Consider the following 26,587-nt stretch of genomic DNA (forward strand, 5'->3'; position numbering starts at 1 on the left):
ATATGTAGCTTAAAATAAACCCACTACAAAAAAAAATAATGAAAAACAAAAAATGGGAAATACCTATATTCAAACTGCCAAGGAAGGGAAAAAAACAAATTTAAAAGTAATACAATTGTATTTTTGTTTACATTGACAAACACTCTCTCCGGAACCAAATTTTAGTAAGGTTGCTCTGAATCCTCATCTCACCTGGGCCCTCTGTCCTCGTCAGACCTACAGCTCTGAGTTTCAGCAAGAATCCTAGGTCAGTTTAGAGAGAATCCCCCATCCTCAATATCTGTTCACACTGACATCTGATCAGTTCCTCATTCCCCACCATCTCCCAGGTGATATCTAATCAGCCTGGCCTGTCTTCAGCAAGAGTCCTGTTAAAGTCCGGTTAACCAGAATCTCCCCCACCCCACATGTTTCCTCTTATTAAATTTCCATCTACTGAAGCCCTTCCCCCCATTCCTACCTTGTTCCGTGGCTATAAAATCCCCATTTCTCCTTGCTGTATTCAGAATTAAGCCAATCTCTACACTCAGGTCTTTTTTTCCCCAATTACAAGAGTTCCTGAATAAAATCTAATTTTACTGCTTTAACTATTGTCTGACTCTGGTTCTCTTCAACTATATTTTAAATTAATTTCAATGTATTTTTTAAAAATTACCTCCACTAATTTTTCTGAACAGAGTTTTAGAGAAATCCAGAATATGAAAAGCAAATTAATTCACTCAATTATTTCTTCCTAGAATTTTAAGTGGTCTGATATTCAGATGTTACATCAAAGTTGCAACTTTTGGTCTGAAGCTCACCCCTTTTAGTAAGCAATGCTAGTGAATATAAAAACAAACTTTACTCTTTCATAAAATGATTTTTGAACGACACTTGCTTATTAACACCAAGTGAGGATGCAATTTAAAGAAAGCCTTCCAACCAACTTAGTATTCTCTTAATCTCTATAAATCATACTAACACATGGAAACATTCTAGAATTAATTTAAAAGAAATTTACTTAAAGAAATATTCTTCCCTCCAACTTCTTTAAAGTATGAAAACTTCCATCTAATCAATAATTGTTCCCTATTCCACAACATGCCTAAAAATATACACGTAATAAATACTAAGTTAAGCTCATTTTGATGGGCAATACCAGATATGTTTTTAAATACTTGCACAACAGCTGAGATACACAGAATGCTTAGTGTATACTATTTTAATCATCTGGCATATATTGAGACAATCTTCAGAGCAACCCTAAAAAGACAGGTAGCATAACCCTCATTTTATATGCATGAAGATAGGAAGCACAACGACATAAAATAGTATCACACAGCTACTAACTTACTAATCTTTTCGTTTTTACAAAGATTAATCTTGACCCATTTTATTTTCTTAAGAACAATCCAGACAGGTACTCTTGTGCAAAGCTAGAATATAAATTCATACACAAGTTTTTAGATAGCAACTTAGCAATACCTACTAAAACTTTTAAAAACATGTACAGACTCCTAATCGAACCTTAGGAATTTATCCTACAAAATAAGAGACAGTTACATAGGCACAGGCTCATCACTGCTCAAAAACAAGGGAAAATTAAACTATAGTGCATATGCAATACACTATAATACAACTCAATAGATTTTTAAAATATCACCTCCACCAATTTTTCCAAATAAAATTTTGGAGAATGCCAGAATATGAAAAGTAAACTTGAATCATTTATTCAATCATTCCTTCCTAGAACTACATGTGGTCTGATAGCATTCAGACGTTACATCAAAGCTGCAGCTTTTGTTCTTAACTTTACTTCTCCCATAATATTATGCAATATACATATACCTAATAATATGCAGCCATTAAATTCATGTAAGAAGTGTATCATTAATTGAAAGAGTACTGTAAAATAACATAAGTATTATAGTTTTATAAGAAAATAATTATATGTATGTGTATATTTATATACAGAACACTGTAAAGTCTTGCACCAAAATATTAAGTCATGCACAGGTGATTGGATAAGAGGTGATTTCTGGATTTTGTGTGTATACATTTGCAGTAGGTTCCACATTTCCTACAATGAGCACATATAATTGTACAAATAAAAAACAATAAATACTATTTGTTTAAAAAATTTGAAGCCAACGAATACTTTAGCAATTAAGTATAAAATACTGGCAATCCATGAAATATGAAAATTTTATAACTCTTGAAATTTCTTACAAGAATACGTAGCTTTTAATTTTATTACATACACACCATAAACTCACACATACAAACACATGCATGTTTATATTTGCCAGTTTATACCTTGTGATTTTTAAAAATACTTTTAAGAAACCACTTAGTGAATTCTAACAAAACTGATTTCCACATGCTTTTTACCCAACCTAAACTGTACTTTCTTCTTATATAAAATGACTGACATTTATGTTTAAGCCATTTCATCATACTGTTAACAGCAAATAAATCTAAAGATAATTTAAATAATCCAAGATAACTAAATACTTTACCCCAAATTTATCATCTGGGGAAAAAATCTAAGTCATATTATATCTTTAAGTCAAGTGAAAAAAACTTTTACTTCTTGATTATTTTAAGTCATAGATCGATTCTACCTTGGCAATATAGGCCGCCTAGACAAAACACAGTTTTAGTTTTATCTGTTTAGAAAAAAATGTTTTTGGACAGTTCTTACAATTCAGAATATATTAAATGCCTTAATCTAAATTTCAATTAAAGACTAGAAGCATTTTAGCGTACCAAGTGAAAACAGTATTATTTAATTACTCAAGATAATGTTCAATTTGAAGCATTAAGAAAAGGTAAAGAAAAAGAGGAATAATAAAAGCCTAGAAAACACACAAAGTACAGTTACACTAGAAGAGCCCATTACTGCTTATAAAACCTAGTTCAGCTGTTGGAGGAGAGGGATACAGTGACAAACAGCTTCCCTGCTACAAAGGTGGCAGGATATCTATCAAACTGGACAATAAAATTGCAATTGAGTTTCTTTGGCTTTTTATAGCAGCTACATGTATCCTGATGTAACTCTGCAAAAGCTATCCAATTCTGCAATGTTAGTTTTTTACACACCAGTTCTTTATGAAGATCCATGTTATAAATCTGTGATACTAAGATTTTAAATGACTGCAAGCAGGAAAAAATATACATTACTTCAGTATTATATGCATTGAAATATTTGTAAACCTTTAGAATTAATATCTTCAGAGAAAAAAATTTGGTTCCAATAATTTCAGAACTTTTATCAGCATGCTACAAATTGTTCACCTACTTACTCAATCACTTCAGCTCCATCCTAAACTTTATTAAATATTGATTTGAAGAGCTTTAGAGTATAAGTTTTCCATTTTACTTTAAAAACAGATATCAAGATATTAAAATTCAAAAAAAATTAACATAGTTACATTCAAATTAATTACTTTATATAAACTTCATTAAAGAGAAAAAAGCTTTTTAATCAATGAAGAAAATTCATAAAAGAGAAATAAAACTGAGAGACATTTATGAAACATTAAAATTAAAGGTGAAAATCACAAGAAGCAACTTGTAACTTTAAGTTTTTCTTTTCCCCCTCATAAAGTAAAGCTTCAGCACTTATTCTTTAAAGTATACTTTAACAGCAAAAAGGGACAGGTGTAGTTTTACTCAGACAAAATACTCTACATGAACTTAATCACTGTTTACTCCATTTTATAACTGTAATCCTAAAACTTGAGCCAAAGACTGGTTCTTGGCTCAAAGTAGGCAAAAGAAGCCTCTCCGTAAAGTAACTATTTTCCTTGCAAAGGTTTTAAGATCTGTTTAAAGCCCTAAGTCACTGGAGTAAAGAAAAATATGAACTAATTTTATATATATATAAATTCACACAGGAAACTTAAAGCGTGTTTTGGGTTTCTTGTGTATAAATTTGAGTCTAAAAAATACTGATTTCAGATACTTCATAAGAAAAGTAGTTTATATTTCTTCCTTTAACATTTTCTGTGCCTTAAAATATGCTCCCAGAAAGAAAAAATACATTTTCCTTTATGATAAAAAATGTATTAGGGGGTCATAACTGGGGTCCATATTTAATTTACATAGACTTCTTCTATCTTCATTATGCTTTCTAAAGAGTATATTATTATTATCAGCATCTTAATGTGAAAGTGGGAAGGGGATAATTTTATAAAAGTTAGTCAAAATAATTCCCTGTACAATCTGAGGGGCCCTCAAAATTTAGAGTACATAAGAAGGACTTATTTTAAAATGCAGATTTCTAGGAACATACCACGAGATTCAGATTAGGATTCTGAGGTGGGGTCCAGGAAACTAGAAGATGTACATCCCAAGTTCCTCTGACGAGATGATCCCTAAAACATACTGTGTGTGATTCTGACATAGACTCAGATAGACACAGACATAGATTCTGACATAAGTAATTTAAAGACAGCTGCTACGGCTATTTCCTGGGTCGTGGATAAGAGAAGACTGAGGCACTAAGGCACACACAGGGTGGCATGGCGCCACATGACAGTGGAACCAAATAGCCCTAAACAATGATGGCGTAGTTCTTCTTCCTCCTTCCTGAAACAAATATTTAACATGCAACTGCCAAGCACTCAACACTATGCACAGTTACAGGAGATATGACGAAGTATAAAACCCTTCATCCCTGCTGAGAGCTTACAATTAACAGCCACTTTTGACCAAGAATATAATATGAGAGTTATTACAGGATCATACTTGCTTAAATAAATACTAGTCTACATTTCCTATATGACACATTACTGCTCTTCTTCATGTACTTTACACACCCCCAAGCAAACCAAACAATTCCACATGCTTTTCCCTCAGGGAAATCATCTATGCACCTCTGCTTATGCCAATTCCTCCACCAGTGAGTCTCATCACCCCAGTCTCTACGTACCCAAATCTTATTTATAACCCTTCAAGGTTGTAGTCAAATGGCATCCATTCTACAAACCTCTCAAAGGCCCTCTCCTTTCACTGTGAATCTCTCTTCTAGGACACTTATTCCTTCCTGCCCTGTCTTTCAGTACATGTATTATCTCCCATATTAGAAAGTAACTTCTTTCAGGATAAGATCTGTTCCGGATTCATCTTTCTATCTTTCGTAGTAAACCTGAAGGTACTCAACTAGAAGAAGACAGGAAAAACAAAAGGGAGGAGAGTTAAGAAGAAAAAGAGGAAACATAAAGTTAGAAAGGGGAAGAAAAGAGGTGGGCCACTGGAGTAAGACCTAGACACAGAGTGACTGAAAATGAGTAAGAGAGCCCATGGAGGGTCTGACCAACAGACAGGGGAGAGGGGGGAAGGGAGCAGAGACAAAACAAATATAAACAGAGAAAAAGAAGAGGTTGGGGAGGGGTGGGGAGAGAGAAGATAGGGGGTACAGAAAGGGTGGAGGAACACTGGAGGGAAAAACAAAGAAAGAGAAGGAGAGGGATGGGAAGGAAGGAGATGGTGGCTAAAAGAAGAAACAGAGAAATAAGCAAAGAGGGAGCAAGCTAGCTAGGCAGTGATAGAGGGTAGCACAGACTGCACCAGGTACCCACAGTCAATGCCAATGCAGGGAGCTGGGTGGTGATTCGTTGGATATTGGGAAGAGGAAGAAAGTAGGGGGAAGAGAGGGAGTGAGGAAGTGGGGGGAAAGAGGTTAGGGGAGAAGGAGAGAGAGGAGAGAGAAGGGGGGTATTAAAACCTTTGCCTTTGAGCACCTGAATTATTCATAGCAGTGAAAATGAATGAAGTAAAGCTATATGTAACAATAAGAAAGAATCTTAGAGACAAAAGGTTTGACGAGAAAAAATAAGTAACAAAGAGCTCACACAGTACGACGTCCCTTTCATAAAATACAGAAACAGGTAAAATGAGAGATTATATTATTTAGGAATACATTTTTTTAACTTTTTCAAGAAGGGAATAATAAACACTAATTCAAAATGGTGATTAGATTTGGGTTGAGGAGGGTAGTTATTAGAAAGGGAGAACCTTTTTTAAGTTGGGTAGTCAACACAGCTTCCTTTATAACACTTCATAGCATATATGCCATGCAAATTATTTTAGATGTAATTAATTCTTCATTTTAAAAGCTGTATTTATACCAAACATGAAGTGACTAGGGCCTTAACTAGTATGCTGGCAGTAAGAATGAGAACAAAAGAATTAACAGGAGGAATGACAGAACTATAACAAAGGAAAATAGTCGTTTAATTCTATTTCCTGTGATTTCACTCATTAACTCCTAACTTCAGATATACACATATATTACCACATTTACCATTTTTAGATTAGACATCAATGGTTAAGAAAAGTTTAGAAACTTCCCTGAGTTTACACAACTAAAAATTACTATAAATCAGAATTCAAACCCAGGACTATCCTGTCTCCAAAGCCCATGTTCTCTTCATTACTTACACAAATAGACTGGTGACTGGATATAATATTTAGCCATAAATGCTCAATAGCTCAAAGGTGCCTGAGATTTCTCCAAGTCTGACTCTTTTGTTTTGTGGACGAGACTAGGCTATTGGACCTAAATAGCCTATCATTTCAGTTCTCAAGCATTTTAGTCTCAGGATCCAAAGTACTGGTACCTCCGAAAAATCTTTACTTATATGGGGTATGTCTATTACTAGCTACCATATTAGAAATTAAAACTATGAAATTCTACAAATATTAATTCATTTCAAAAAAGCAATAAACCCAGTAAATGTTAATATAAATATTTTTTGAAAAATGATTTTTTCAAAACAATAATAATAATAATGAGAAGAACGCTATTATTTCATATTTTTGCAAATCTCTTTCAATTCTGGTTTAATAGAAGATGGCTACATTCTAATATATGTTTTTGTATTCAATCTGTTGTATTACATTGTTTTGGTTGCAGTACATGAAAAAAATCCATCCTCTAACTAGATACGTAGCTGGAAAAGGAGGACCTCACCACTCCCTGAAATTGTCTCCTGGGCTCCCAAGGTCTTCAGGCTGTACTTCAAGAATTACTGCTCTAAAGGTTACATTCCTTTAGCCATTCTTCCTAAGGACACGACAAACTGGAGTGTATACAAAAGTGCTGAATTAACATAGCATATGTAGCAATTTTTTTAAATCTAATTTATATGGGCACTTCCCTAACTGAGAATTCTCCCAGATATACCTGAAGTCCAATCCAAATTACGTGAAACTAAAACTCAACCGTTTTTCTCATTATCTCTTGTAAAGGGAAAAATAATACTAGCAGAAAATCAGTCCAGACTGCAGTAGCCCACTACAACCGAAACCAGAATAGCTGGGCATCAGCACAAACTAAAGTAAGTTAGACAAGAGGTGGCAAAGCATTTCTGTGAAGTGCCAAATAGTAAATATTTTAGGCTTGGGAGCCAAAGAGTCTCTGTCACAAATACTCAATGCTTTTAACATGAAAGCAGTCTTAGAAAATACATAAATAAATACAGGTGGCTGTATTTCAATAAAAATTTATTTACAGAAACAGGCCAGGCCAGATTTGGCCCTCAGGCCATGCTTGGCTGAACCCTGCCTTAGGGGGTCAGCTTAAAACTGGTCAGCTTAAAAATGTAGTGACTAAAACAAAGCCATTTTATAAAATCACATCTTTGCCTCATTTAGCACTGGATTATTCTCAAACATAAATCTGTAGAGTAATATCTTCCAATCTAAGATATCTTTGTAAATCCTTATGATAATAACACACCTTCCTCTCACTGAAGAAGGAGGAAGAAGAATGAATAACTGTTAAGTACTTACAAATAGCTAAAAGTTATTCAAACACCCAAAAACATATATTTAGGAAATGACAATATATTCCAATAGAATGGCAAAATATTCCAGAGTAATAACTATGATAGTCAATAAAACATTTAAAGATATACCAAATTTATCAATTCTGTTCTTTATCCTTCTAGTCAATTTATAATTAATATTTATTTGTTAACTATATTCCTTCTGTGTATATATAGAAAGAGTTCTTAAACAAGATATAAAAACTATAAACCATAATAGAAACTAATAAATTTTACTACATTAATTATTTGAAATGTAAAATTTCCTCAGAAGACACAAACATAAAACTCCAAACATAAACAGATAAGCACAAATTGACAGAAGACATTCATAAACAATATCGGTAGCAAAGGATTAAGACCAAGAATACATGAAGAACTCCCATAAAACAACAAAAAAATGAAAATTAGTATTATGGAAACACAGCATTTAAAATTCATCAAATTGGCAAAATTTTTTAAACTCTAGACATAACAAGTGATAAGGTGATATGAAGCCATGAGAATTTATACATTGCTGGCAAGAATGTAAACTGATATACCACTTTGGAAAAGGAATTGCATTACCTTGTAATGTTTAACATCTGCACACTACAAATCATCAATTCCACTTCTAGGAACATATATAGAGAGAAACTTCCCAATATATACAAAACACATCAAAAATGCTCATCAACTGGTAAGCAGATAAAGTCATACCATGGAATACATACAATTGAGAAAATTGACCAACTACATTGGTCAATATGGATGAATCTCAAACAATGATAAGTAAAAATAGAAAGTTGCAGGAAAATGCATTTAATACAATACCATTCATATTAAGTATACACATGAAAAATAAAATTCTTTAGTGTGTTGTCTGTGTGTTTCTATAGTTAAAACATAAATAAGACATAGAAATAATGAAAACACCAAATTCAGGTGAGTGGAAGAAGAGAGAGGGGTTGAAAATGGTAGACAAAGCAATTGGGATAGGGAACCCAATTCCATAAACACTGGTAGGTACATTATTCCTTATACTTTTTTGTATGTCTAGGACATTTCATTAATATTTTTAAACAAAAGCTATACATAAATAACTAACACTGGCTTAAGTTTAAAAAAAGAGAGAGATTAGTGATTCTTCTAAACCAGTTCTTTAACTGACTGCAACATGAGCAAAGGCAAAATTAGCCAGAGCTTTTTGTTTCGTCAACCACCTTATACTACTAAAATAACTTCTCATCTTTGAATATTGTGCGCCACCTTGTGTTCAAAAAGTTTCAAAATACTACAAATTTCAGAGAACCATATCTTGAAAATGGCTACTTGAAAATATAAATTCCTTCATGCTGTGTTATAAGGTTTCACTTTATCAACTTAAGCACGCATGAAAATGACATTTGGAACAAAACTATTTTGATAGAGAAGAAGTTGGAAATATTTTATATTTCTTTTTAGTTATTCCCTTTTTTAGTTGTTCACTTCACTGCATTTCCAGAGAATAATCTGCCTTTTTTCCTTGATTCTAAGTATATAAAATTTTGTTGAAGAATAAAACTCAAAATTACAGACATTTAAAATGCTAAAATACACTTTCATTTTAAAAAACTTACCTTTGAATGTGTGATTGATAAAGTGTCTACCCACACACGCCAGCCACCCCACTCATATTTGATTGCATGGTAAAGTAGGATTCGGAATATGGCGTATACCATTTCTGTTATCTTTTGCTCATCTGAATTCTTAGGATTAAAATAGCAGAGAGAAAGCATCCACTCTTGCCACACAGAACACTGTAGCAAGCTCCTGAAAATTGTAAGAGGACTTGGAATTACTTAAAAAATAAATCACTTGAAAGAATTCTAAAAATGTAAAAGTTTAAATCAAAATAAACAAAACAACCACCTTTATTATGCATCGAAAACAATTAAACAGTGTGGTATTGAAAGCTCAATTAACTGTTTGGTACATTACTTGTATACCTTAATGAAAAAAGCACATAGAAAATTCATTTCATGGTATTTAAAGCAATTTTTCTTAGAAAAAATGGGATTATTCAAAGCTAGACTTGAATATTGCAAATAAATGCTTTCTGATCCTGCTTACCTTCTGTTTTCTCTGCTGTTATTAAAAAGTTTAATCATGTCAGAAAGAAAGGCTCTGCGAACTTCCATGCTCTCTGGGCACTGGGGAGAATTTCGAAGTAGGGTTGCAATTACTTTTAGTATCTCTGTAAGACAATTCATAAACTAGTAAAAAACAAAACATTACAAAAAATTCATAATGTAATATCATCAGTATATTTCAATTTCTTTCATTTCCCTGACATAAATGTCTACTGAAAACATCCTCTTCTGTGTTATAAAAAAAAAATCACCTGCAGCCAAGACTGACAATACATAGAAAACATCCACAAACAAGAAAGGAATTTTTTAATTTTGTCATTAGAATGTATAAAGCTAAATTTTAAAAGGTTATAATAAATGAAATTAAATTGTAAACAATTAAATGATGGTAAAACTGCAGACACCTCTCCCTTATCTCTGCCAGTTAGTAAAACTGACCTTAAAAATATCTGTATATAATCAAAATCTCAGAAAAAAAGAGAATAAATTCTCAGCTTCTTCAACAAAATCTATACTATGCACATACTCTTTCCTTTATCATTGTGAATTTTAAAAGCTATCAAGATTTCTTTCCATAATTCTAAATCTAAAATTAGATACAAAAATATCAAAAGGAAATTAAAACCTATTTAACACCCCGAACAAATAAAACTGCTACCGTAATGGTCTTAAATATAATGTTGTATAAATTTCCAGTACTAACTTTAAGAAAAGAAATTCTTTTAATACTGAGATACGGAACTTTAAAGAAACAACAACAGCTATAACCCTGAATTTAAAATTAAATAATATGTCATAGTTTTACCCAATTAAAAATTGAGGCTTTCTAAACCAGCACTTTGCCAAGGTTTTTGGTGATTCTGAAGCAACAAGTTCAAAATACCAGATATGAAGGTACTTTATCATAAATTTAATGATATTTTAGGAGCAATTTCTGAACTCTTTAAATGACAAATTCAAATTTTCTCTACCTGCACAATGATGATAATCATAATAATGATAATGACGATAATAATAGCCACTAATTTTGAGGATATACTATTGTGAGACAAAATATTTAAGAAAACACAGGTATTAATACATTTAATCCTTATACAATGATAGGTTGATACTACTATTATCCCCATTTTAGAGACAATAAAACTAAGGAACACCTAAATTAATTAATTTACCCAAAAATCACATAACTATTAAGACATGTAGACAAGATTGAAAAGCTAGACGTCCTATGTTTTTAAACACCACATTACACTGCCTATCTTTTCTGCCAGTATATTACATAGATAATATATTTTAAAATTCTTACTTTAGTAAGTCATTTTTCCATAGCTACATAAAATATATTTTACATTATATATATAAAATCAAGGTATTTTTGGGACTTCCCTGGTGGTCCAGCAGTTAAGACTCTGCACTGCCAATGCAGGGGGCCTGGGTTCAATCCCTGATCAGGGAACTAGATCCTGCATGCCACAACTAAAAGATGTCGCATGCCGCAACTAAAGATGCCACATGCCAACTAAAAGATTCCACACGCCGCAATGAAGATCCCGTGTGCTGCAACTAAGACTCGGTTGCCGCCAAATAAATAAACATTTTAAAAATAATAAAATAAAGGTATTTTCCTTTTTTACTCTCTAAAATAATGACACCACATCTCCCTAAAGGCTGAGAAAAATTAACCATGTGACATGTGTTTTTAAAATTAATACTGAAAGAGAGTACCACAAACATGATCATAACTCACCACACAAAAAGTAATTAAATTTTGAAACTCTACAGTTATTTTAATATCAATAATCTTAAAAAGCAAGATGAGAAATGCACACGTTTTATAAGTGTTTAAGAACTCTAAATATCAAAAGAAAAGACTGATAACCAAGACTAAGTGCATAAACAATAAAGAAGATGGAAAATTTTCAATTCCAAACTTGGTATTCTTAACTTGACAGTAATTTAAGATGAAAGCTACCTCCATGGTCCATGTAACTTAGCCTGACATCACTAAATAGTGCAACCAAAACTTTACCAAAAATCTGAACATATATTAAAAACCCAAGATCTTATGCATATAATTCTTCAAAACCTCTATATAAACATTTCCACATAACCTAAAGTCAATGTGAAGTTATATTCAACATCAAACACAAATAAAACTAGTATTATATTAATGCCTATAATGAAATATTATTTGAACAATGTGTTTTCAACAATACCAACTTCAGGTTCTTCAGTGATTTTCCTTTTTAGTAGCAAAATCTACTTATAAAAGTATAAAAAGGAAGGGAGTGGGAGAAGGTGCTCAAAGAGTACAAACTTCCAGTTATAAGGTGAATAAGCTCTGTGTATGTAATGTATAACCTGGAGACCACAGTTAACTATACCATATTACATATCTGAAAGTTGCTAAGGGAGTTAATCTTAAAAGTTTTCACTACACGTAACACAAAAAAAATAACTGTGTGAAGTGATGGATGTGTTAACTAACCTTACTGTGGTAATCACTTCACAACATATACATATATCAAGTTATTAGATTGTACATCTTAAAAGTACACAATGTTCTATGTCAATTATATTACAATAAAGGTGGAAAAACAAAAAGCAAATATCAAAAAAATAAATAAAAGTATGTTAAATACATACGAGGATTTTGTATCTTAACTGAAGAATCAGGATCTGGATGCTGTTTATGTATCACCTGAGTACAAATCTGTTCTATAAGAATCTACAGAAATGAAACAATAGATTGTATTAGCATCATCACTGTATTAGCATCACTATTTATGAACTTTAAGTACAACACTAAACAACATTAAGTATACAGTCCAGTATTGTCATGCTAAATATCTCTTGCATTATATGGAATAAATAATTTCAACATTGTAACTCTACTTTTACTCGATTATAAAATGAGACATTGGGACTTCCCCGGTGGCACAGTGCTTAAGAATCTGCCTGCCAACGCAGGGGACATGGGTTCGAGCCCTGGGCCGGGAAGATCCCACATGCTGAGGTGTAACTAAGCCTGTGCACCACAACTACTGAGTCTGCACTCTAGAGCCCATGAGCCACAACTACTGAGGCCACGTGCCACAATTACTGAAGCCCACACACCTAGACCCCATGCTCTGCAACAAGAGAAGCCACTGCAATAAGAAGCCTGCGCATCGCAACAAAGAGTAGGCCCCGCTTACTGCAACTAGAGACAGCCCGCATGCAGCAACGAAGACCCAACGCGGCCAAAAATAAATAAATAAATATTTTTTTTAAAAAAGAGAGACATCAAACAGTCAATACAATGGAGAAAATACTTAAACAGAGATGTCCACACTGTTTAGAAATTCACCGAATAATAGATTTATTAAGATGCAGCCACATTTCCTTTATATAGCTAGTTTCAAAATCGTACATCAAACCTAAATGATGTTATTTCATCTAGACACTACCAACTCAATTATACAGCTATTTTCATAAGAAATTAGGAAGATTAAATTCTAACTACATTCCTACCTCAAATAGGACATTATATGTGGTCATTGTGATTAAATTTGTCTGAAGCATGAGTCTTTCAGCTAGCAATGAAAACAATCCATGTCCAAGCATGACTTCAGCTTTTCTTCTGCAATTACATAGAAAAAAGAAAATCAAATGCAGAGTTTTATTACTCACTATTTAGTACGCATGCTGATGAAGGAGACACAAAAATGTTTTTCACATTATTAACAAATTCCAACTCAATAATGCCCCAATTTTCTTACACCTAGAACTTATAAGGCCACAAAATCTTTAATAGAGAAATACAAATACATAGCCACAATTAAAGTTTTAAAAAAATATGACTGGCTATGCCACAGCACAGCAAAAACTGTCACCAAAATCTTCAAAACAATTATTTATTAACTAGCTGCTTCTCTCCATTAGCCATGAGCTAAGCTCTACCTTAAATAATAATCTAAAGCCGACGAAGTAAAGTAGAAAAACAATGTGGAAGAAAAGGTAGAAGACATGCAAGAGAATTTTTAAACGAATACTGTAAAGATAAATATATCAATACTAAATTAAACTTCCAAGCAAAACTTTAGAAACTGAAGGATCACAAACTTAATTCTACCCCTGGGTTTATCAAATGTTTTCTGCAAATGACTGGATGCTATATATTTTAGGTTTTGTGGACCATATGTTCTCTGTAGTAACAAATCAACACTGCTGTTATAATGTATAAACAGCCATAGATAATAAGCAAATAAATGATTGCGGCTGTGTTCCAATGAAACTTTATTTACAGTCAGCCAGCTGGATTCAAAATAAAGATTACAAGTTTACCAATACTTTTCTACCACCAAAATTGTTCATTTTGGACAAATTTGGTGGTGTCCATTTCTGGTATAAGGAACAATAGGTAGGACATGAATATCTGTATTCAGCTAAGACAAAAGGAAACATGGGAGTTTCAGTTTTTAGTTACACATACAGCAGAACACAGTATGTGACAAATAACCAGGTTACTATGTTAGCTTTATAGTAAAAAGCAAATAATGATCAAGCCACCTGAAATGAAGTCCCGACCTAGATTTACCTAGAATTCAACTTATACAAATGTATTCTTACAATAAACAACAAAAAAGGAAAATTTAAATAAAAACATAAACCATATACTCCTGCTCCCTACTTCATTTTTAACGTGTAGAAATGGGATTAAATTTATATAGCATTTTATGAATAAAAATAAATAAAAGATAGACGAGGGGAACCACAGAACGTAAATACTATTCCCAAGATTTATAAAATAAATATGTAATATACAACAGTCCATTTTAGATTTCATGCATACTCACTTTGGGGCCAGGTGTTTTAAAAAATAGCCCATTGCCTTGAGAGCTTGTACTCTGATTCCTTCACTTGTTGATGCCATAAGTTTATAGATAACTCTGAATAAATAAAAATTAAAAACAAATTACTATGAGTATATATTTCAAAAGTAAATACCTAAGATATACTCGTGTATATTTTTTCATATAGTCACATAGTTTTAAACCTAACTTCAAGTAAGATATGGGTGAATTTAATATACATTTCTGACATTTAAAAACTTCTTTATCAACTACATGTTGTCTTCAAGAAACCACTTTAAATATAGACACATATAAAAAGTAAATGAATGGATAAAAATATACCATGTTAATTTAACACTAATCAAAAAGCAAGAGCAGCTATATTAATTTCAGAAAGAGAAGACTTCAAAGTAAGGAAAGTTATCAGGGATAAAGAAGGGCATTACATCATGATAAAGGGGTCAATTCTCCAATATGACATAACAATCCTTAACATGTATGCACCTAATTATAGAGCCTAAAACTGTGTGGCAAAAACTGACAGAACTGCAAGGAGAAACAGATGAATCTATTATCATAGTTGGAGATTGCAAAACCCCTTTCTCAAAAATGGACAGATCCAGCAGGCAGAAAATCAGTAAGGACATAGTTAACCTCAAAAATACCATCAATCAACAGGATATAACTGACATCTATAGACTACTTCATTCTACAATAGTAGGATACACATTTTTCTCCAGCTCACATGGAACATTCACCAAGTAGACCACAGCCAGGGCCATAAAACACACTTAATCAACAAATATAAAGACTGGAAATTATATAAAGTTTGCTCTCAGACCACAGTGGAATTAAATTAGAAATCAGTAACAGAAAGATAACTGAAAAACCCCCAAAATACTTGGAGATTAAACAACATACCTCTAAATAGCATGTGGGTCAAAGAAGAAATCTCAAAAAATTAAAAGTATTTTCAACAAAATGAAAATGAAAGCACTACTTATAAAAATCTCTGGAATGTTGCAAAAGCAGTGTTTACAGGAAATTTTATAGCACTGAATGCATACATTAGAAAAGAAGAAATATCTGAAATCAATAACATAAGTTTTCACTCTAGGACACCTGGAAGAGAAAATTCAATTCAAAGTAAGCAGGAGAAAACTAATAAGTATTAGAGTAGAAATCAATAAAATAGAAAATAAAAAATCAACAGAGAAAAATCAACAAAACCAAAAGCTGCTTCTTCAAAAAGATCAATAAAATCAGTAAGCTTCTATCCAAGCTAAGGAAAAAGAGAAAGGATGTAATTTACTAAAATCAGAAATGAAAGCAGGGCTATCCCTACAGACTATTAGTGCTACTGATGCTACCTGACTTCAAGACTTACTGTAAAGCTACAGTAATCAAGATAGTGTGGTACTGGTAAAAGAATACACAAATAGATCAACAGAGAGCCTAGAAATAGACCCACATAAATCTAGTCAACCAATCTTTGACAAAAGAGGAGCACAAGCAAGACAATTAACAAAGATATTCTTTTCAACAAATGATGCTGAAACAACAGGACATCCACATCCAACAAATGAATCTAGACACAGACTTTACACCCTTCATAAAAATTAATTCAAACGTGGATGGATCTAGAGACTGTTATACAGAGTGAAGTAAGTCAGAAAAAGAAAAACAGATATCGTATATTAACGCATATATGTGGAACCTAGAAAAAGGATACAGGTGAACCGGTTTGCAGGGCAGAAACTGAGACACAGATGTAGAGAACAAACGTATGGACACCAAGGGGGGAAAGCTGCAGGGGGTGGGGGTGGTGATGTACTGAACTGGGAGATTGGGATTGACATGTATACACTGATGGGTACAAAATGGATGACTAATAAGAACCTGCTGTATAAAAAAATAAATAAAATTAAATTTAAAAAAAATTAACTCAAAATGGACCTCAATGTAAAATGCAAAACCATAAAACTCCTAGAACACAACAGAGAAAACCTAAATGACCTTGGGTATGGTGATGTCTTTTTACTTACAACACCAAAGACATAATCCACAATAAAAATAAATGATTAGCTGGACTTCATTAAAATTAAAAACTGCTCTGCAAATGACTGTATCAAGAGAATTAGAAGACAAAGCATAGACTAAGAGAAAATACTTGCAAAGGAAACATCTGATAAAGCACTGTTATCCAAAATATGCAAAGAACTCTAAAACTCAACAATAAGAAAACAAACAACTGGATTTTTAAAAAAATAGGCCAAAGAACTTAATAGATACCTTGACTAACCAAGATGGAGTAAGGATAATACAGCCTTTCTATTTTGTGTATTAGAACCACAACTATAGAAAAAACACAAAAAGCAACCTCCAAAGTACTCCAAAGACTAAACAAAACTAGGTGCATTGGGGTAGGGGAGTTAATACTTGCAGATTACCCATTTCAGAGGTAAGAGTCTCAATTTTCAATTTTCTTTTGTAAATATGACCCATAAGTGGGTCCCTGTCTCAGAGTTCGTTTCTGTCAGAAGTTCAGGCAGCTAATATTCTGAGAAAAACTGTCCTTCTGGTTAGAGGAACTAAGAAAATGGGTCCTTATAGGCTAGAGAGAGTCATGAATAGGAGCAAACAGGAGAGAAGGATCATCAAAATCTGTGTAAAAACCTGCAAAACCCTAAACTGACCAAAGAGATGCAATGTATGGGGCAGACTCAGACCAGAATAATAATTTAATATTCTAAATTGAAAGAAGACCTGAATTATCACCCAATTCTCAGCCTAATCCCTGAGTAGTGCATGTACAAGAAAAACCCAAAGCAAGACAAGAGAGGTTTTAAAAATGAAATGCCATCAGAACTACCATCCACAAAGGACAGGCAGAACTTGCAGTCTGACCCTTCTTGCTAAAATAAACCAAAGCAAAACAAATCAACATTTGTTAACAGATCATAACAAGTCCCAGAGTTGATTTAAAAAAAAAGATAACACAACATCCATGACAGATTAAAAAACACTTAATGTACAAAGAACAAAGAAAATGTGACAATTTCTCATGGGAAAACACAATGAACTGATGCTGATGGGATAGGCAATTCTTGCAATTATCCCACAAAGATTTTAAAGCTATTATAATTATGTTCCAGAAGATAAAAGTAAACACAGTCTAAGTGGATCAGAAAACAAAGTTCTCATCAAAAGAAAGTATAAAAATTAACTGTATTGAAATTATACAACTGAAATGTACAAGAGCTGAAATATTCATGAGATGGGCTCAACATCAAAATAGAAAAAACAAAGAAAAAGTTTATAAACTTGAAGATCAAGTTTATCATACATGTCAAATTTCTATATCAATAGAAAGTATCAAATCTGAAGAACAGAGACAAAAATGATTGAAATAAACTAAAAGGAAGCTGAGGGAGATGTTCATTAAGACCTCTAATATTCAAGCCACTAGAAATCCAAAATGAAAGAGAAAGATACACCTGAAACAAAAAAATATTTTAAAATAAGAGCATAAGACTCCTCAGACTTGGTGATAAAAACAAAGAAAATGAAATTTCAGGGAGTATGGTTGGGGAAGAACGAAAGAATGTGTCCTGAAAGCAAATATAAAAATCTAATACATTATATTTAGCAGAGAAAGATTTGATTTATCATAGGTTTCTTTTTCGAAATCATGGGAGGCCAACAGACAGCGGGAAAATAGTATTGAAAGAACAAAAACTAGAAACAGAGAATTCTACATGCAGCAAAAATATCCTTGGGCAAAGGCCAAATAAAAGCATTTTCAGAAGAAAAACTAAGAAATCATGTTTCCAGCAAAACTACTCAACAAGAAATGCTTCCTTCATGAATTAAGCATAAAAGAATTATAGATATCTGAATAAACATAAGTTTTTTCTCCTCTTAAATTCTTTAAACTACATATTACAAGTGAAATTAAAAATTATAACATTGTCTAGAGAGGCTTATGATACATTAGATACAAAAAGGAACAATGGTGGAGCTTAAAGGTATCAATATACTTGCAGTGGTTCTATATTTTATTTGAAGACACAGAATATTAACTCTAGGTATACTGTGAAATCTCTAAAGCAGCCAATAAAAATTTACACAAAGAGATAGATCCAAAACCTAATAGAAATTAATTTTCAAAGAATTCTAAAAGAATTCAAATACAAAGCAAAGGAAAAACAAAGGAAAAATTATACTGAGACAAATAAATAATAAAACACTAGATGCAAATAAAGCTATAATCAATAATTACATTAAAAGTAAATAGTCAAAACACAATGAAAAGACTAAGTGCCTCAGAGTACATTTTAAAAGATAAAACACCCAACTACACTGTGTGTATTAGTCATTGTTTTCTATAGAAGGAGAACCAACAGATTGTGTATATATACAGAGAGAGACAGATATTTATTTTAAAGAACTGGCTCACACAACTATGGAGGCTAAGTCCAAAATCTGCAGGATAGACAAGTACTCTGGAGATTGAGGAAAACATAACCCAAGTCCAAAGGCATTGTGTTGGTAGAATTCCTTTTTATTTTATTAATGCCTTCAACTGATTTGATAGGCCCACCCACATTATAGATGGTAACCTGCTTTACTCAAGGTCTGCCAACTTAAATGTTGACCACATTCAAAAAATGATTTCACAAAAATATCCAGGATAATGTCTGACCAAATATCAAGGAACTACGGCCCAGCCAGTTGACACAAAATTATCCATCACACTGTGTACATAAGAAATTCAATTAACTATAAAGATATAGATAAATTAAAATGGAAAAAAAAAGATATACTATGCAAACACAGAGCAAAAGAAAGCTGGATTAGCCATATAAATATCAAACTAAGTAGATTTCAGATCAAGAAACATTTCCAGGTGGAAAAAAAGAAAAAAACATAATTATAAAAGCATTAATTCCCCAACAAGGCATAAAAATCCTCAATATAGATATACTTAATATCTGACTTAAAATACCTGAAGCAAAAAATGATAAAAACACAAAGAAAGAAAAAGAGAAAAAAGCATATTTATAGTCAGAGATTTCAATAATCGTATCTCAATAAATGACAGAACAAGTAGACAAAGAAGCAGTAATGGCACAGAAGATTTGAAAAACGGTATCAACCAACTTGACAAGCCTACTTGACATTTATAGAACCCTCCATCCAACAAAACAACATCAAAATACATGTACTTTTCTGGTGTGCATGGAACATTTACCCAGATATACCATATGCTGGACCATAAAGCAAGTCTCAATAAATTTTAAAGGATTCAAGTCATACAAAGATCCTCATAGACCAAAATGAAATGAAATTAAAATTCAAACAGGGACTTCCCTGGTGGTCCAGTGGCTAAGACTCCATGCTCCCAATGCACAGGGCTAGGGTTCGATCCTCTGTCAGGGAATTAGATCCCACATGCCACAACTAAGAGTTTGCATGCCGCAACTAAGACCATATGCAGCCAAATAAATAAATAAATATTTTTTAAAAAAAGAAAAGAATCCCATGGCCAAGTTAGCATAGGAAGCCCAGGAATTAATGATTAAAAAAAAATTAAAATTCAAACATAAAAAGATCTCTGGAATATACTTCTAAATAACATGGATAAAACAAGAAATGAAAAGAAAAAAGTATTTCAAACTGAATAAAAATGACATTAAACTGAAAGTGCTTAGGAAGAAATTTAAAGCACTAAATACCTATATTCAAAAAGAAGAAAGATACCAAAACAGTGACAATGAATAAATTTGATTAACCTCTAGCCAGATTGATTTGGAAAAAAGAAAGAAGAAAAAGTATTAGTGTCAGAAATGAGAGAGGTAAAATCACCACAGGCTTCTCAGATATTTAAATGAAAATAAAGGAACAACTTTATATCAATAAATTTGACAGTTTAAATGAAACAGACAATTCCTTGATAGATAGAAACTTACCAATACTTATCAGAGAATAAACGGATAACCTAAACAGCCCTGTATCTATTAAGAAAATTGAATTTGTAGCTAAAAACATCCCTACAAAGAAAATTCCACTCCTAGCTAACTTCACTGGTAACTTTTAGCAAACACTTAAAGAATAAATAATAATAATTCCATACAAACTCTTCAAGAAAATTAAAGAGTAGGGAATATTTCCCAAATCATTCTATGAGGTCAGCACTTACTCTGGCACTTAAATCAGCAGACTTTGAATATAACAAATTACCCTTCATAATGTGGGTGCCTCATCCTAACAGTTGAAGGCTTTAATAGAAAAAAAGAAAGGACCTCCCTAGAGGAAGAGGGAATACTGCCAGCAGACTGCCTTTGGACTCAAACTGCAACATAAACTCTTATCTGGGTCTCCACCTGCCAGCCTGCAAATTTTGGAGGCTTCCACAATCACATCAGCCAATTCCTTAACATAAATCTCAATATCCCTCCCTCCGTCCGTCCCTCCCTCTCTCTCTCTCTCTCCCTCCCTCTCTCTCAGGCATACGCACACACACCCATACACACACCCTTTTGGTTCTGTTTCTCTGCGAATCTCTGAAAATACACTCCTTAAGTATAATGTATAAAGTCATCTTCTATCTTACAGAGAATAAGTACTGAAAGGTAACAAATAAAAACTTTGTAATAGAGGATTGATATGGGAAATTTATTATAACTAAATCAGTAAATTAGTTACTGTAGCTGATCATCCAGCAAAGTAGCTGTTAAACTTTTGTAGCCCAAAAACCTTCTCATTAAACGAAAGATTTAAAAAAAAAGTATTTTCTTTCGTTACGATGATTGTTGCAGACTGAATGTGTGCTCCTCAATTCACATGTTAAAGCCCTAAGCCCCGCAGTGGCCGTATTTGGAGATGGGGCCTATAAGAAATCAATTAAGATTGAATGAGGTCATAAGGGCGGGTCCCTGATTCGACAGGATCAGCGTCCTTATAAAAAAAAAAAGACTAAAGAGCTTGCTCTCTCTCTCTTTCTGTTCGTGCACACACACAAAAAATCATGTGAACACACAACAAGAAGGTGGCTGTGTACAACCCAAAGGGGAAGCCCTCACCAGACATCAACCCTGCTGGCACCTTGATCTTGGGCTTACAGTCTCCAGGACTATGGGAAAACAAATTTCTGGTGTTTAAGCCACCTGCTCTAGGGTATTTTGTTAAGGCAGCCCGAGAGGACTAATACAATGATGATTTGGGATTGGGGTTGGAAGAGGTTATGTTTTAAAGGGAAGTTAGAGATCATCTCTCGGATCACAATTGAATATTTTTGTTTTAGGACCTAAAGATAAGTCTTCTGAAGAATTCGACCTTACAATAGCAGTATAATAGCACTAACCATACAAAATACTGGAATGATTTGCCTGATCTGTCCTCACATACTAAATAGTAGTAACACAGCCTCTATATCTAAAGATTTTTTCAAAAAACGTAAGACATGAAATAAAAAGCTCTTATATCTTAAATCATTTTATAAGATCCAGTAATAATTTTCATATCTAAGAATTTGTCATTTCCAAACTGATCTCTTCTATTAAATATATTAAAATTCTTGAAATGTTAAACTCTTACCGTAACCCATTCCTTTGGTCAAAAGCAGGTATCATAGAATTAGGATGTTCTGACATTAATGCAACAAGCAGCTGTAGGACATCCATTAGATTGTCATCCTAAAATTATTTTAGAATTTTTTTAAATAAAGAAAAACAACTTATTTGGACAATGACTATTTCTCAAACAATGAATTTTAACTTAAAAAAAAATAAGTAGACAGCTATACGAATCCACTCTTTTTAAGCAAACATTCTTTACATACGCATGTTCACCTGCATAACTCAAAATACACAACACCAAATAGTCAAATAATTTCTTAATCAAAGATATAAAATGTCTCTTATATTGTATCAAGATTTCCTAAAATATATTCCATTGATATAACAGATACTGATTTACAGATTTTTTTTTTTTTTTAAAGGAAGGATTATACGGCAAGAAACTGGGCAGTGGGGAGGAAGGACAGGTTGTTCTTTTTATTACAGCAAGACATATTGAAGCTTTAATATGCTAATAGATGTTGTGATATGCTGGTAGTGCTGGGGACAACATACTGTGTATCACTTTCTAAACTTATTTAACTAGGACCACTGTGCACTAAGCCTCTCAAGATACTAGTTCTGAAAGAAGACCTTTTGGGAAATGATAACTGGATAGTTTTCTTATATTATCTGTTGTTAGTATTAAAGATATAGATGATCAATAAATGCTTATTGTGTCAACATGCTACTGTGTATGGTATAATTTGATAACATTTGCATAAGAGCACAGTAGTAAACACATATGAGTACTGAAATCTAAAAATTTCAGGAAAATCCTTTACAACCTCTGTTGCACATCATTAGGGCCTACTTGGGCATTATAAATCCAAAGACTAAAGGGAAGCAGCAGTTAGTCACCTCTATGGTACCCTGCCTCCAGGTTTCCATTCACTGCTTTTGAACTTTTGCTGTGGAAGCTACTTGAATATTTAATTTTCAATATGCTAAGTAAATGGTCTAGAAGTAGGGCACTGAGCCTTTGGAAAACTGTTATTTGAAGGACCTGAAAAATCCCTGATTTAATAGTTTCAGACAAAACAGATCACTGTGACTTCCAGTTTCTCCCTTATGAAATATTTTGGTCCCTAAGGGTCAAGAAAATCTAAAAATAAAATAGAATATCCTACTCAAGAAGAAAAAGAAATCACAATCATTAATGTTTGAGTCAAATATGATCCAATCAGGAAATTTAACCCATTCTTTTCTGCCCCAATTAACAAAGATAGGTCCAAACCATATCTCTCATCTATTAATGATTTTAAAAGGCACTATATCATGCTGTAACAAATATGTGAACTCAGAAAAAATGAATTATAACACAGGAATGTAAATTATCATATACATGCTGTGCTTTATATGAAATTAATTTCAGATTCTACTTATTTAAAACATGTTTAATCAGATTATTTATTTAGACTATATCTGGCATATATTACATTTTTGCAATGCTAAAAAATAAAGGAAAAAACTCCAGACATTTCAACCTATTTATTTTCAACCTCCTTTTCAACCATATAATTTTAACTCAACCATAAATGAGTTGTTTGACTTAACGGTATTTGATTATACAAAATCAGTGGGAAGACTTATGAATTTAAAAGTCCAATCATTTTTTAGTCATTTTCATTATCTATTTTTCCATTTCTTACAGTGGTTCCTGGAAATAAACTGAAAGTATTCTTTGGTATAGTTTATTACTAGGTCAATGAGATCTAATTTTAACACTTTTTAAAAGCCTTTCATGATTATTCGCAAAGGCATCTTGTGGTAATAAAGAATATTTAAATGAAGATTGCTAACATTTAGTTCCTAGATACTAAATACTCTCCATTATAGTTACATCATTAATGAAAGATTTCTTTAACTATTTTACTTTTAAAAACACGCATCATGCAACTTCAAAAAATAAAATCCCAACATATAAAATTCAAATGTTACCTCATGCATAGTGAGTAGATAATTAAGAATGGCCTGTAGCTCATCTTCCTTTACTCCAGAATCCTTTAAAAACGTAAGACAAATATCTTATGCTTACATATATAAAACTTTTTTGAAAACGGAAATTATACACACAGATTTCTCAACTTGGTGAGTTGCTATAAATATAAAAAGATAATGTAATATAAAAATCTAAATTTAAAATAAAATTTTGGGGAAGCACTAAAGACATGCAGTATGCAACACAGTGTAGAAGTCAAAAGAGATCAGACATCAGTATCCTGTTTTTGGCACCTTATATGATAACCTATCTAGTAAAGCTTCAGAATCCTGACATAAGAAAAATAATAATTAAAAACAAGTAAAAGGGTATTACTCAACACCTATCACTCCTCTAAATACAGAAGACAATTTTTCTGTTTATTTTTTTCTATTAAATTTGGACAGTAAAATGAATAGTTTCTAAAATTACCAAGTTAAAATGTCAGGTACTAAAAATTGAGTAGTAATTTCACTGGGAAAAATACTGCACTTTTAAATATGAATGCATTATGAAAATTTTCAAACTACTGTATTATTAATCATAAAACAAAGCTGAAATCTCAAAAATGAACAATAAGAACTAGGAAACAAAACACACTAGGAAAGAATAGAAACGACAATTTAAAGGTTAAATTTTTTAATAAATGGAAATAAGATATCTGACTCTGAAAGATATACTAACAGTTAGGTCCATTTACCATAACATTATGTGACAGCTAATAAAGCATTAAATTGTAAAGAATAAGAAATAAAATGATATAGGAAAATACTGAATAAAACACTGGCAACAAATATATTTATATATTGGCATCTTATAAAACCAAAACACCATCCTTAAAAATAATATTAAATTTTACTTTACTGATAGTAGAATGAAATGGGACAAAATGTAATCATTTCTATCTGGTACATTTATATAGGAAAATTATTTTTCAAAATCTGAATGTCAGGTACAAGGAATCTCTAAAATTGAAACCTCCTTGAGGAGCTCTGTTGACTACTGTATCACCAGTTCTAAGAATAGTAGAAGTAATGGAAACTCAGTAAATATTTGCTGAATGGAAAAATGAATACACCTGAACTCCAATATAAATTCATATAATACATATTACGATTATCAATTTCCAATTCTGCATTAATGTTTATCAATTATATGCCTACAGAGAAAAAACAAACAAGGAAATAAATATCTTTAAAAGTTTTTTCCACTGTGTAAACCTATTAATAGAGCAAAGAGTAAACAAACCAAGATTGTATTTTATGTGAAATTTTAAGTTCAATACACACATGCTATAGGGTAAGAAATATGAACTCACCTTCATCACTAATTGCTTAATGAACATCAACAAGAACGCTCGTAGAGAAAGCATTTCTTTTTGATTAGGTCGTGGTCCATCTTTTAAAAAGACAAACACATACACAGACACTGAGTATTTCAAAAACCTCAAAGTTAAGTATAAAATTCTCATTCCCAATAGTTTTTCCACCTATTTATAAGAAACATAAGGTCAGTTTCCTGAAGAGTTTAATGCCTCTAGAAGGACGAGCATTCAATCTCACGTGCAATTGTATATACAATGCTCCAAATGTACAAAATGGGTTATGTAGAAACTACAATGAAAATGTTTGTTTTTGGGTAAGGTCAAAGGAATTTTAAAACATAAAAATGAGGTAACAAGTTTATACTTAGTTTTAAAAGACTCTCTTGGAATGTTACTATGGTAACATAAGTTTATAAAGAAAAAAGCAAAAGAAAATCTAAACTTTATATGTGAATTTAGTATGAAAAAACTTTTTTCTATTGAGACCACTGTATAAGCTAATACAAAAGGCTCAAAGTATACCTCAACACAGTATCGTTCATGAAGAAGGGAAACATTGTGTTGACCTCCTCTGACATCTCCTCCTCTTCTTGAGAAAGTGCTTGGTCACACATGGCTCACATTAAAGTCAATTTTCATGTCTCAAACATACAATTCCCAAGTAGAAAGCTTGTAGAAAGCTTTTGAAACCAAACACCCATTGTCCTAAGATCCTAATTTAAGTACTTGTCTGCCTCATATTTTCTGCAATTTTCCCCCCACTAATCACTATTTACAGCTAGCTCCTGGACCACCAAAGCATAGGACCACCATTACCTTGAACAGATCAATTAAAATAGGAAGAAAATTGTTTAAAATTTGTTCCACATGACAATTCCTAGACAAAGAATAGGTTACAGAGTT

The 26,587-nt window shown here is 32.4% G+C and overlaps 1 protein-coding gene across 4 annotated transcripts in view; it reads right to left on the reverse strand.

Moving 5' to 3' along the window:
* LRBA (LPS responsive beige-like anchor protein) overlaps positions 1 to 26,587 on the reverse strand; it is a 748,187-nt gene that overhangs the window by 586,503 nt on the left and 135,097 nt on the right. For all 4 annotated transcript variants that reach the window (XM_065877627.1, XM_065877625.1, XM_065877628.1 and 1 more), the window contains exons 14-21: positions 25,679 to 25,758; positions 24,321 to 24,383; positions 22,360 to 22,457; positions 14,764 to 14,856; positions 13,439 to 13,547; positions 12,572 to 12,653; positions 9,906 to 10,029; positions 9,413 to 9,605 (exon numbers count right to left, since the gene is read on the reverse strand). In XM_065877627.1, the coding sequence (XP_065733699.1) occupies positions 9,413 to 9,605; positions 9,906 to 10,029; positions 12,572 to 12,653; positions 13,439 to 13,547; positions 14,764 to 14,856; positions 22,360 to 22,457; positions 24,321 to 24,383; positions 25,679 to 25,758 (842 nt within the window). The remainder of the gene's footprint in view (positions 1 to 9,412; positions 9,606 to 9,905; positions 10,030 to 12,571; positions 12,654 to 13,438; positions 13,548 to 14,763; positions 14,857 to 22,359; positions 22,458 to 24,320; positions 24,384 to 25,678; positions 25,759 to 26,587) is intronic.

Source organism: Phocoena phocoena, chromosome 5 (assembly GCF_963924675.1).
Source record: "Phocoena phocoena chromosome 5, mPhoPho1.1, whole genome shotgun sequence".
Lineage (NCBI taxonomy): Eukaryota > Metazoa > Chordata > Mammalia > Artiodactyla > Phocoenidae > Phocoena > Phocoena phocoena.